Source organism: Quercus suber, unplaced genomic scaffold (assembly GCF_002906115.3).
Source record: "Quercus suber isolate HL8 unplaced genomic scaffold, Cork oak 2.0 scaffold_73, whole genome shotgun sequence".
Classification (NCBI taxonomy): Eukaryota; Viridiplantae; Streptophyta; class Magnoliopsida; order Fagales; family Fagaceae; genus Quercus; species Quercus suber.
In genome coordinates this window covers 1,766,695-1,777,861 of record NW_027069538.1, presented here as the reverse complement: position 1 = coordinate 1,777,861, position 11,167 = coordinate 1,766,695, and the positions used below count along the sequence as shown (strand labels likewise).

Here is an 11,167-nt window from a genome sequence, read left to right as displayed (position 1 = left end):
TTGTGGGGTGTAGGGGGCAAGGGCAGGGTTCAAGTCTCCAAGAAAAAATTTCACACACACACACACACACACACACATATATATATTGTTTCCCCCAAATCCCATTGCTCAAAGTTTAAAATCCATTTATTAAAGCTAGCCCTCAATTCTTGTTAAAGGGTTCTTCAAAAGAAATAATAATAATAAAAATTGAAGCATTAATAAGTTTATCTCCTACCCTTCAAACAATAGTTAATCTCTCACAAAATAAAGTATTTGCATGTCACTCTTCACTGTTTTTGGTAGCACAGAAGAATATTAATTCAAAACCAATTTTTATTTAAGTACTAATAAACAAATGGCAAAAATCCAAAACTAACTATTTAACTTTTAGTTTTTATCATTTTAGTCCTCTAACTTTCAATTTTTTCATTTTAGTCATCTAACTTTTGTTGAGGACGTTTTGTGAAAGGGTCGAAAATGCAAGAACGGCCCAAATCTCTCCTTGGGTTCTTTAGAGGTGTTTACTATGGAGAATCAAGCCCAAAATTACAAATGTATAATAAACAAAAGGCTAATGGTGCTTTGACAAGAGATAATCAAAATGCTAATAACAAAAGTGCAGAAAAAGCAAAAAAATATAACGGGTCTGAAACTTTGACCCACAGTCACTGAGAAGAGAGAATTGAGAGAGGTTGTGAGGAAGAGAGGGAAGGTTTCCTTATACCCATATTTCCACCCCTAAGGTTCAGAATTGTGAGAATGTTTCCTGGCTCAGTGGGTTTTTGCTCTCAAGTTTCAGCTATATGGGGAAACGTGGTTCAACAAGTCTGAAATTTCAACCCACAATCACTAAGAAGAGGAAATTGAGAAAGGTTGTGAGGAAGAGAGGAAAGGTTCCCCTGTACTCATATTTCACCCCAAATTTCGGAATTGTGAGATTGTTGACTGGCTGAATGGAGTTTTGCTCTGAAGTTTCAAATATGTTGGTAGAACGTGGCTCTCCTCTTTATGAGCTAAAGAGAGAGTTTTATATAGAGTTTGGGGTGTTGCTCTTTACTGGTTTTTGAGTAATGGAAGAGGTTTTTATCCCCTATGATACTATTTTGGTGTTTTGGCTTGGGTTACTTTTGTTTAGGGAAGAGTTTGGTATGTTTTTAGCATGATTTTGGAAATAAAGCGGGTTTCCTCTAATTGGTTGCCTTTGGTCAGAAATTTCAGACCATTGGGAGGCTCACCTAAGTGAGGGCTAGCAGATGGAGTTGGCCAATGGGAACCAACTATGTTTAAAGGAAAAAAAGGGTTTGGGCAGAAATTTTGAGCCACAGTCACCCAGAGCATAAAAGTCGTTTTGGGGTAGAAATTTCGGGTACAACACCTCCTCCATGAGCTTAAGGTGCTACTAGTGTCCCTTGCCCACTTGGTAGCACGTATGTGTTGGGCTTATGCAAAAGGTCCAAAAGGAACCGACCCATACCCTCCAAATCATACTTCCTCAATTTCTCCCATAAGTCGCATAGGTTTAGGTCATGTTTAAAAGAATAAAATAAAATATAATACATAAATTGAGCCCACAAGGAAGTTGGGCTTGTACAAAATGTGTTGTGAAAATGGGTATTAACAACTTTCAATTTTTGTCAATGTAGTATTCTATTAGACCTCAGTTACCTGTTGCTGTTAAGTGAGTCAAAATGACGTCGTTTTGGGTTTTTTTTTTTTTTTTTTTTTTTTTTTTTAAAAGTTTCGGAATTAAAAGAAAATTAAAAAGAAAACATTGAACCCCTAAAATCAAAACCAAAAAACACATGTTAAAAAAAAAAAAAAAAAAAAAACCCCAAAAACACGATGAATACTAATTTTGGGGGAAATTGGGTCAGTTTGAGAGAGAGAGAGAGAGACTGAGTCATTAGAGGTGAGGTCGATGCTGTGAGTTCACTTGCCCCAAAGATTAGTCTGCTAGGTCTCTCGCCGAAGAAGATCAGAGTAGACATAGTGAAGGAGACCGTGAATGACTGGAAGGGCCCGTGCGTGACGGTGAAGCTAACTGTGCAGAATCGTTAAGCCAAGGTGTCGGTGGTGCCATCGGCGATAGCTTTAGTCATCTGGGCACTGAAGAAGCCGGAGCGTGATCGGAAGAAGACGAAGAATATCTTGGCATGTACGTCTCTGTGGGTTGCATGGTCAATGGGAAAGACCCTAAGGATTTGTAGTAGGAGATCTCTGATGGTGACGTGGAAGTCCCTCTGGACTGAGTGAGAGAGATAGAGGTTCTTCTATTTTAATTTTGAAAAAAAAAAATTTCGGATATTTTGGTGATTTTTGAGATATTTCAAGGTAATTAGATGACATAGATGGATAATTATTTAGTTTTTCTTATATTGAATTATGGTGTTTGTGTTTGATTTAATGATTTTGTGGTTAATTTTGCTTTTGTGATTGTTTGTATTGTTTGGTTTGATGTGCGGTTGTTAGCTCTATGCATGGATGAGCATTTTATGTTGGTACATACTATACATATTTTAAATCCTGAAAACAGAACTCAACATCCTTTTCTTCATGTTGATTCTCTAAAATTAGAATGTTAGCAATAGAAACATTGCATTCTCTCAATCTCTCTGCAAATCATTCTTTATCTTAGTCTCTCTTTCAAACTCGATTTTTCAAAAATCTATCACCTTCACAGCCTCAATCTTGGTTTCTCTCTTCAAATTGACCCATTGTGTTTTTTGGTTTTGATTTCAGGGAAGGGGAAAGACGTCGACCTCCTTAAATGTTTTTTTTTTTTTTTTTTTTTTTTTTAAATTCTTTTAATTCCAAATTTAAATTAAAAAAGAAAAAAAAAAAGAAAAAGTCATTTAACAGTAGCAAGTAACTAAGGTTTAACGAAATATTGCATTAACAAAAATTAAAAGTTAGAAGACTAAAATAACAAAACTGAAAGTTAAAGAATTGAAATGACAAAAATTGAAAGTTAAAAGGTCAGTTTTGGTTTTTGCCTAAATAAATTCAAGCTTGTTTAATAAAAAAAAATGAACAAAATTTGAACATGTAACAAACTCTAATATCACTTGTGTTTTAAAATTAAATTAAATTAACTAATATTGAATAATTGACTTGTTACAATAATAAATCTGAAACTAATTTTCAATAGAAATATTTATTTAATATCACCAAAATTTAAAACTTAATATTTTTATTTTATTTTATAAACGAACAAAATTTAAAACTTAATATAGTATTAGAGAATATATCAGAACAATAACTAAAATTTTAAATTTCAACTAATGTCACTGTAAATATATATATATATATAACCAATAAAATTGACAATATATATACACATATATAAAGTGATTTCATAACTTATAATTTAACATTTTAATTCTACAAAATTTTTGAGGATAAATTGGCTGAAAATAGCTCTTTCTTTCTCTCCTCAAACTCGAAATCCAGTCCAACCCTGAACAGAGACAAAAACCATGGGCATGGGCGGGACGACCTTACAGACCCTGAAGCTCGCTTCAATCCCTTCATTCTCTTCTTCGCGCTTCGTTTTCAAACCACTTCCCAAAACCCTAACCTTCTTAGCTCCTTCCCGCCATGGCCGTACACAGAGACCTCCATTTCCACTCCTCGCCAGAGCTCTCTCGGCCGCACCGGCAGTCCAAACCGCTCCAGATGAAACTGGTGATTCACATTTTGCGCTATTCTTTGAGTTCCATCTTTTTTTTTTTTTTTTTTTAATTTGAATTTTTGGTTTTTGATTTTGGTGATGATTGATGAAGCTGTGAAGCCTCAGTGGAAAGCAGCGATAGACTTCAAGTGGATAAGGGAGAACAAAGAAGCAGTAGCTTTAAACATAGAGAAGAGGAACTCCAATGCTAATTTGGAAACTGTGCTTCAACTGTATGACAAAATGACCCATCTTCAAAAGGTTGTAATTTTATACTCTCTTATTTATGCTAATAACCATAATCAAACTTTGTGCATTGCTTTTCTGTTTGAATTTTGGAAAATTCAATTTCATTTTGACAATTCACTAGTTGTTAGTATGTGTGTCAATTTGTGTATGTATGTATGTGTAAGTCTTTTCATTGATTAAGTTACACACGCACCCAATGGGTCTTGAATGAAGGCTATTGTATGAAGGCTGTTAGTAGAGAAAAAAAACAAAAAAGCATGGGAGAGAATCTTATGATGAGAACTTTTTTGGGTAAAGTTTTGGTGTAGTTCCTTTGGCATTGTATTGTGCATTCTCCTGATAGATTCAACCATGTGTATACATAAGGAAGTGCATTGGCTAATCTACTTATTTGAATTAATTCGGGAACTTATGGTGAACCTATGGTACACATAAAGAACTGCACTTTAAGTTTTGCAATCTAAAAAAAAAAAAAATTCCCTGGCTTTAGAAGATGTCTGTTTGATGTGAAATATATTTTGAAGTACAAATCGGCGGTGCTTTGAGCAATAAAATGCAAAGGTTCTTTGTTTAGATTACATCTAAAAATAAAATATGGTGTAAAAACAGAGAGCAAATTGTTTTCTTCTCAATTTTTGAGCTAATTGTCACTCACAGATAGCAGGAAGTTGAGCGGCTTCGTGGGGAAAGGAATGTGGTGGCAAACAAGATGAAAGGGAAATTGGAACCAGCTGAGCGTCAAAGACTCATAGAAGAAGGTATATGGTGGGAATATTATATTATGCATATATCATTGCCCTGATTTTGAAATGTGTTTCTCATACTGCGTTTATTTATGTATTTAGGAAAGAATCTGAAGGAAGGGCTTGTCACCTTGGAAGAAGACCTTCTTAAACTTACTGATGAGCTTCAGCAGGAAGCTCAGTGTATACCGAATATGACTCATCCGGATGTTCCGATTGGAGGGGAGGAGTCTTCAGTGATAAGAAAGATGGTACCTTGTTTTTTTTGAGTCATTCTCTGTCTGACAAGGGATGCATGTTGTAGTTCAGGTTTATACAGCTTTCTTTTCAATTTTCTATGTGCTTTTGTAGGTAGGTAGCCCACGCAAATTCAGCTTCCCTGTCAAGGATCACCTTCAACTTGGAAAAGAACTTGATCTTTTAGATTTCGATGCTGCTGCAGAGGTACTCTTTCTGTTTAATCTAAGGTGTTAAAAGTGTCCCCTTAGTTTCTCCTGGTAGAGGTCTACATATCTGGAAGTTGTGTTTGTTATGTAATCTAACAGGTTGATAAATCTGCAATACTTGGATATTCAGAAGATTTTACTCATAATTTAGGTTGTTGTGTCAAATCTAAAATTTTGAATTCCAAATAAATAGATTTGGTAACTTTTAACTCAAACTCAACAATTGACTGCTTTCCTTTTTAATGGGTATCCATTTTTCTGGATGTGCATATAGGTCAGCGGATCAAAATTCTACTACCTGAAGAATGAAGCGGTTATGTTAGAGATGGGCCTTATTAACTGGACACTCTCAGAAGTCATGAAGAAGGGCTTCACACCTTTGACAACTCCAGAGATTGTAAGGTCCTCTGTTGTTGAAAAATGCGGTTTTCAGCCTCGTGGAGCAAATACCCAGGTTTTTGAAATTCTTGCTTTTTTATTTCTCTCCTCCAGATATGAAAATGCTGCCAGAGTGTGTAGGAAAGGACATTATGTTCACTTTCATTGATGTAGATTTGCTAATAATCTTGTTAAACATTTATCAGGTTTATTCTATTGAGGGTAGCGACCAGTGCCTCATTGGCACTGCAGAGATTCCAGTGGGGGGAATTCATATGGATTCTATTGTTGCTGAGTCATTGTTACCATTGAAGTATGTGGCATTTTCCCATTGCTTCCGAACTGAAGCAGGTGCTGCAGGCACAGCAACAAGGTAAATTATAAGTGTCATCCTTTTTTCTTCTATGATTAGCTGCCTTTCACCATTTCCAATACACTTGAATAATGGTTCTACCAAATCATATAATGCTAAATCCTCAATCAAATGCAACTTTCCTGACAATGATATGATAATTTAGTTGTTTCATAAAATTTTGAGCACATGACACTTGTACCATTTGAGATTGAAATATGATCTCATATTTAGTTAATATTTCCTACTAATCACATCACACTGGTTTGTTCAACATGCTGCTGATATTATAGATCCTTGAGTATCCAAATATGCTGGCATGAAAAGTATGATTTTGTTTTTACCTTTCTTCCATCCAATGTTGAAGAGATAGGCTTTACATGAAACGTGAACATCAAAATCATGTCAATAAGAATGCCTGGTTTTTCAACTGTAGAATCGGTTGTCATCTTGGTCTGGCAGCTACTGCCCTTCTGCATGACAAACATGCATTCTATGTCTGAATCTCTTCATGGTAGGGTTGAGAAGGCATCAGGTTTGGGTGACCATGATCATTTCTTATGAAGGCATCAGGGTTTGTTTACTGTAGAACAAAATTTAACATTGGAAAACTTTGAATGACTAAACAAAAGACGTGTTCCACAATAAGTATATATGACATAGAGATTTGGCCTGTTAGTTTACTATGTCATCAAATAAACTTGTAATTTTTAGTGAGTCTTGTGTAAGTCCAAAATCATTTATCATCCTGATTTTTGCTTGAAAATCTACTACCTTGGCTTCTTACTGTGGTAAGTCATGTAACCATAAATGCATGCATGTGACCACTATAGTGCTTGGGAAACACTGTTGGTGGTCTTTGCTCAGGTACAAGTTGTTCACGTTATGATTGCTATTAGTCTTGCTTGTCTAGTTTAAACCTGTGGCACTAAATAAACTTCATGCATATTATGATAAAACGGGTGGAGATACTGCGCAGGGGTCTTTATCGAGTCCACCAATTCAGCAAGGTGGAGATGTTTGTCTTATGCCAACCAGAGGAAAGCGAATTCTACCATGAGGAGCTTATTAAAATTGAAGAAGACCTCTTCTCATCACTTGGATTGCATTATAAGTGAGGACTTTCCTCAGCCTTTTATTGAGTTGTTTGCTGGTTCTAGTAATGTTAATCTTGAGTTTCTTGGCAGAACTTTGGATATGGCTTCAGGGGATTTAGGTGCACCAGCATATCGTAAATTTGATGTGGAGGCATGGATGCCTGGTTTAGAACGATTTGGCGAGGTATTTCTATGGGATTTACTCCCTTTCTCTCTCTCTCAAATGGGCTACTGTTGTTTATACATGGGCACAAATTTCGCTTTCAAAATGTCGTTGCTTCTTGAGATATGCAAGAATATAATGCTGTCTATTCAGACAAGGGTACCATTCTATTAGCCATTCTTGAAATATTAAACCCCATTTGTTTTGAACAGATATCAAGTGCATCAAATTGTACAGACTATCAAAGTCGTCGACTGGGGATCCGATATCGTCCATCAGAACCATCATCAACTAATTCTAAAAAGGGTAAAGGAAGCCTTCCTCCACCAAAATTTGTTCACACACTAAATGCGACTGCCTGTGCAATACCACGGATGATTGTTTGCTTGCTTGAGAATTACCAGCAAGAAGACGGCTCTGTTATTATTCCCGAGCCATTGAGACCCTTCATGGGTGGGCTTCAGATTATAGCTCCTAAATCCAGATAGGCCGAGGGAACAATTATTTTTTATATATTATGTATTATAGTTGCGGCATCTTGCTTTACCAATAAACTTTGAGTTAAAAAATGCAGGCAGTAAAAATGGGGGAAAAAGAAAATGGTAAAGAAATGCTTCTTATCTGAGCTTGGCAACTTGGAGGCAACTAAGGGCCCCTTTGGATAAGCTGATTGAAAAAGTGCGTTTTTAAACAATAGCGGTTTCAAAAGGTACGATTTTAAAACACAATTTTTAAAATCACAATTAAGCGTTTGGTAAAATATGTAAAAATGTGTTGTTTCTATTAATTGAACATTTAGATAATAGGTGTAATTACTATAATGGGCTTATCGTAAATTGCAGCCTATTTGCCTCTCTATGGCTACAGCATAAGTCTCACCGTTTCAATGTAATGGTTGTTGATCTTTTATTGAAAGTTTGGCAGACTATCCATAAAATAATAAAAAAGAGCCCTTAACAGTTACCATTATTCCTACATGTTATCCGTATGCCAACTCCAATTCCAACATAACATGGATTTGTTTACCTGGCATTAGATTAGAGTGCCACCTCATTGAACCAAAACCAAAACGAAAATGATAGAAAAGAAAAACTGAAAATATGACCCATGCCCCATAAAAAGTGGGATAGATGTAGGGGTGTCAATTCGGGTTAGCGTGTCAGGTTTGTGTCGTGTCGAGGTAGGGGTATTCGATTAAATGACTCAACCCTAACTCAATTCATTTAATAATCGTGTCATGATCTTTTAACCCTAACTCAACCTGTTAATAAGGCGGGTTGACCTGACCCAACCTATTTGACACGCTTAATAAACGAGTCGTGTTAGGTTGACACGAATGTAACACAACTCATTTCAACCTGCATAATATTAAATATAACATTCATCTAGAAATAATTATTTTTACATCCCAAAAAGCAGTGAATACACTTCAAGTCTTCAACTCACATTTAAAATAATATAATTCAACGAAAATATAACATTCATCTAGTAATTCTTTACATTCCAAAAGAAGTGCATACACTTCAATTCAAATTCAAAATAACAAAGTTTCACAAAATAAAATAACATAGTTCAACAAAAATATAATATTCTTAGAATTCGCCAGATGCTAAGTATCAATATTGAAAGAATTTGAGCAAACAGTAGACTAATCCTGACTATGACCACGATTATCATTCATAGATTCTTTGTTGATGTCCGAATTCATAACATCTTCCACAAGCTCATCTAATTTCATTTGTGTAAGTTCTATGCCACCAAAAAGAAGAAGAAGAAGAAGAAGAAGAAGAAGAAGAAGAAGAAGAAAAATATTAGTAGTTCTAGGGTTTGTAAAGTTTTAATTTCCAATTATATCCCTTATAAATTTTTGTAATTATTTAATTTTCTTTTTAAATTTAAAATATATGTTGGATATAAAAGGTATTTGAAAATTTTAAAATAAAATAAATATTTATTTGTTATATGAGTTAAATGGGTTGTGTTAAGTGGGTCATTTCGGGTTGATACAAATAAATTGGCATGTCAAACGTGTCTATTGCGAGTTACGCGGGTTGACCCGTTTATGACCCGTTTCTTATCGTGTCGCTTTTGGGTCGACCTGTTTATGACTCAAACCCATTAAGGCCAAACCTTAACCCCAAAAAACCCGTGTCGGGTTCGTGTTGTGTTCGCGGGTTGGGTCGAACATTGACACCTGTAGATAGATGTGTGACTTGAATCATCTTTATAGGTGCACGGCTGAACAAGGCAGCAGCACAATAGCAGGGGCAGAGTTAATAGATAATAGAGGAGATTAATGGGAAGGTAGGGTATGTATTTGAGGGTATATTCGTTATTTTGAACCCATAACAAGTGAAACAGGAGAACATGATATCAGTTTTAATTTGCGTTTTGAAAAAAGTTGTCCGATACTGTGAATTGATAACGTTCTATTTTGGCGTTTTGTAAAAACGCATTTCCTTATAAATCGCCTAGTCAAACAACTATAATCAGCGTTTTCGTTAAAAAACGCATGTTTACCCAGCCAAACCGCCCAACCAAACGGGCTTTAAGTGCATTTGGTTTAGCGTTTTTTAGCATGTTTATTTTATTTGGTTATGTAGCCTTGCTTTATTGGGTATAATTGTATGCCCCCCATTTTTCATTTCCCCAATTTTGTTTTCGGAAAGTTTGCTTCATACAAAAACTATTTGTTGCAAAATGTATGAGTTTACTTGTAGTAGTAGTCATGAATTATTGGGAGACCTACTTTATGAATTTATAACTTATCATGACTAGTGCTTACAGACATATTCATTATTATTGAAGGTGAGTTTTAGGATATCTAGTTGGGCCCCAAATAGCAATCAAACCATGGGTGTTGTTTTGATGATGGGGCTATAGCAAACGAATTCGACCTAGCCCAAGGTAGAAATATGTGTGATGGTTTAGTTTACTTGTCATGGTTGTTGTGAATCATTGGTAAATTGTTCCTTGGAAGTGGTCATATGACTCATGACTAAAGCTGTTAGAGTCTTGATTGTTGAATGAGGATTTCGCGTTAAGCCCCCAACAATAAATATTGAACCAAATTTCAAGAAAAAGACAGTATAATTTACTCAAAATTATCATGGTTTTTGTACAGACCGAGAATAGCAGGCCGACCCTGAATTACTAGGCCCATCTATTGGAATAATGTCGGCCCAGTTCAACCCATATAGCCGAGCTGTGTGGAGCTAGCCAAGCAGATAAGGAAGTACCTAAGACATGCCCAAAACAAGAGATAATGCCTTAGGGGAGGAGAGGTAGGAAGAAGGGGTTGGAAAAATTGGGGAGAGATATATGAGAAAAGTGAGGAGAAACATATCTCAGGGAGAAGAAAATCATGTTCAGATTTCAGAGATTAGGCTCCACTTCTTGGTAGCCTTCACAGCTAAGCCAAGATCAAGGTAGTTTAATGCCAAATTAAAGCTAGTACTCCATCAGTGACATAACCAAACACTTTTTGGACCTCTCATTGTGAGATAACCCAACCCAGAATATAAAAAAATCGGAGATCCAAGCCCAACAACCCAAGGTTATTGGGAACAGACCACTATAGTTTCATTTTATTAATAATATTTTGTGTGGTCCATTGAGGTGATAGGTCTAAAAAAATGTGATTAAAATTTAAGAGTATATACCAAAAATATGTGTGAGAGACAGAGATTGTAATAGTAAGTTAGCTTGATATGTGAGAATATGGTATGTCAATTTGATGAACAAAGCCCTTGGCTTGCAGCGTAGCTGCACACTTCTTGTTATATTGAGAAGGCACAAAAGCCCTTGGTGACAGCCGTGTTGATTGGAAAATTTGAACAACCGGTCTGTTATGAAGGCATCCAAAAGCTTTGCTTTTCTTGTGGGAGAATGGGGCATAGGAAGGCAAGTTGTCCATACATGATCCGACCAGTCTTGCCGGAAGAGATGAATAAGGGGGCACTGGTATTCTACACAGAGAACACAGACAGTCCATGCGATACGCATGCCTCTGAGGAACCGAATATGGTAGTGGGTCACAAAATGAACGTGCATGGTAGTGTGGTTGAGGAATGTCAGGAAAGGACAT

General features: G+C 36.0%; 1 protein-coding gene across 2 annotated transcripts; it reads left to right on the top strand.

Annotated features, from left to right (window-relative positions):
- The first annotated feature begins 3,357 nt into the window (after positions 1 to 3,357).
- LOC112016535 (serine--tRNA ligase, chloroplastic/mitochondrial) lies at positions 3,358 to 7,702 on the top strand. 2 transcript variants are annotated; one of them, XM_024049090.2, is made up of 10 exons: positions 3,358 to 3,666; positions 3,765 to 3,913; positions 4,566 to 4,659; positions 4,747 to 4,895; positions 4,996 to 5,088; positions 5,365 to 5,544; positions 5,675 to 5,841; positions 6,800 to 6,934; positions 7,008 to 7,101; positions 7,293 to 7,702. In XM_024049090.2, exons 1-10 carry the CDS (start codon positions 3,459 to 3,461, stop codon positions 7,566 to 7,568), a joined length of 1,545 nt encoding a protein of 514 aa, XP_023904858.1. In that variant the 5' UTR covers positions 3,358 to 3,458; the 3' UTR covers positions 7,569 to 7,702. The 2 variants fall into 2 exon arrangements, with proteins under 2 accessions (XP_023904858.1, XP_023904859.1); XM_024049091.2 differs by lacking the exon at positions 3,358 to 3,666 and having other exon boundaries at positions 3,801 to 3,913; positions 4,559 to 4,659.
- Positions 7,703 to 11,167: the final 3,465 nt, after the last annotated feature.

Bases quoted from the DNA above. Each gene is read 5' to 3' on its own strand.
- LOC112016535 (XM_024049090.2), top strand. From the start codon at position 3,459: ATGGGCATGGGCGGGACGACCTTACAGACCCTGAAGCTCGCTTCAATC. The intron at 5,089-5,364 runs GTACTCTTTCTG...ATGTGCATATAG, and splicing joins ATTTCGATGCTGCTGCAGAG to GTCAGCGGATCAAAATTCTA. The intron at 7,102-7,292 runs GTATTTCTATGG...TGTTTTGAACAG, and splicing joins GTTTAGAACGATTTGGCGAG to ATATCAAGTGCATCAAATTG.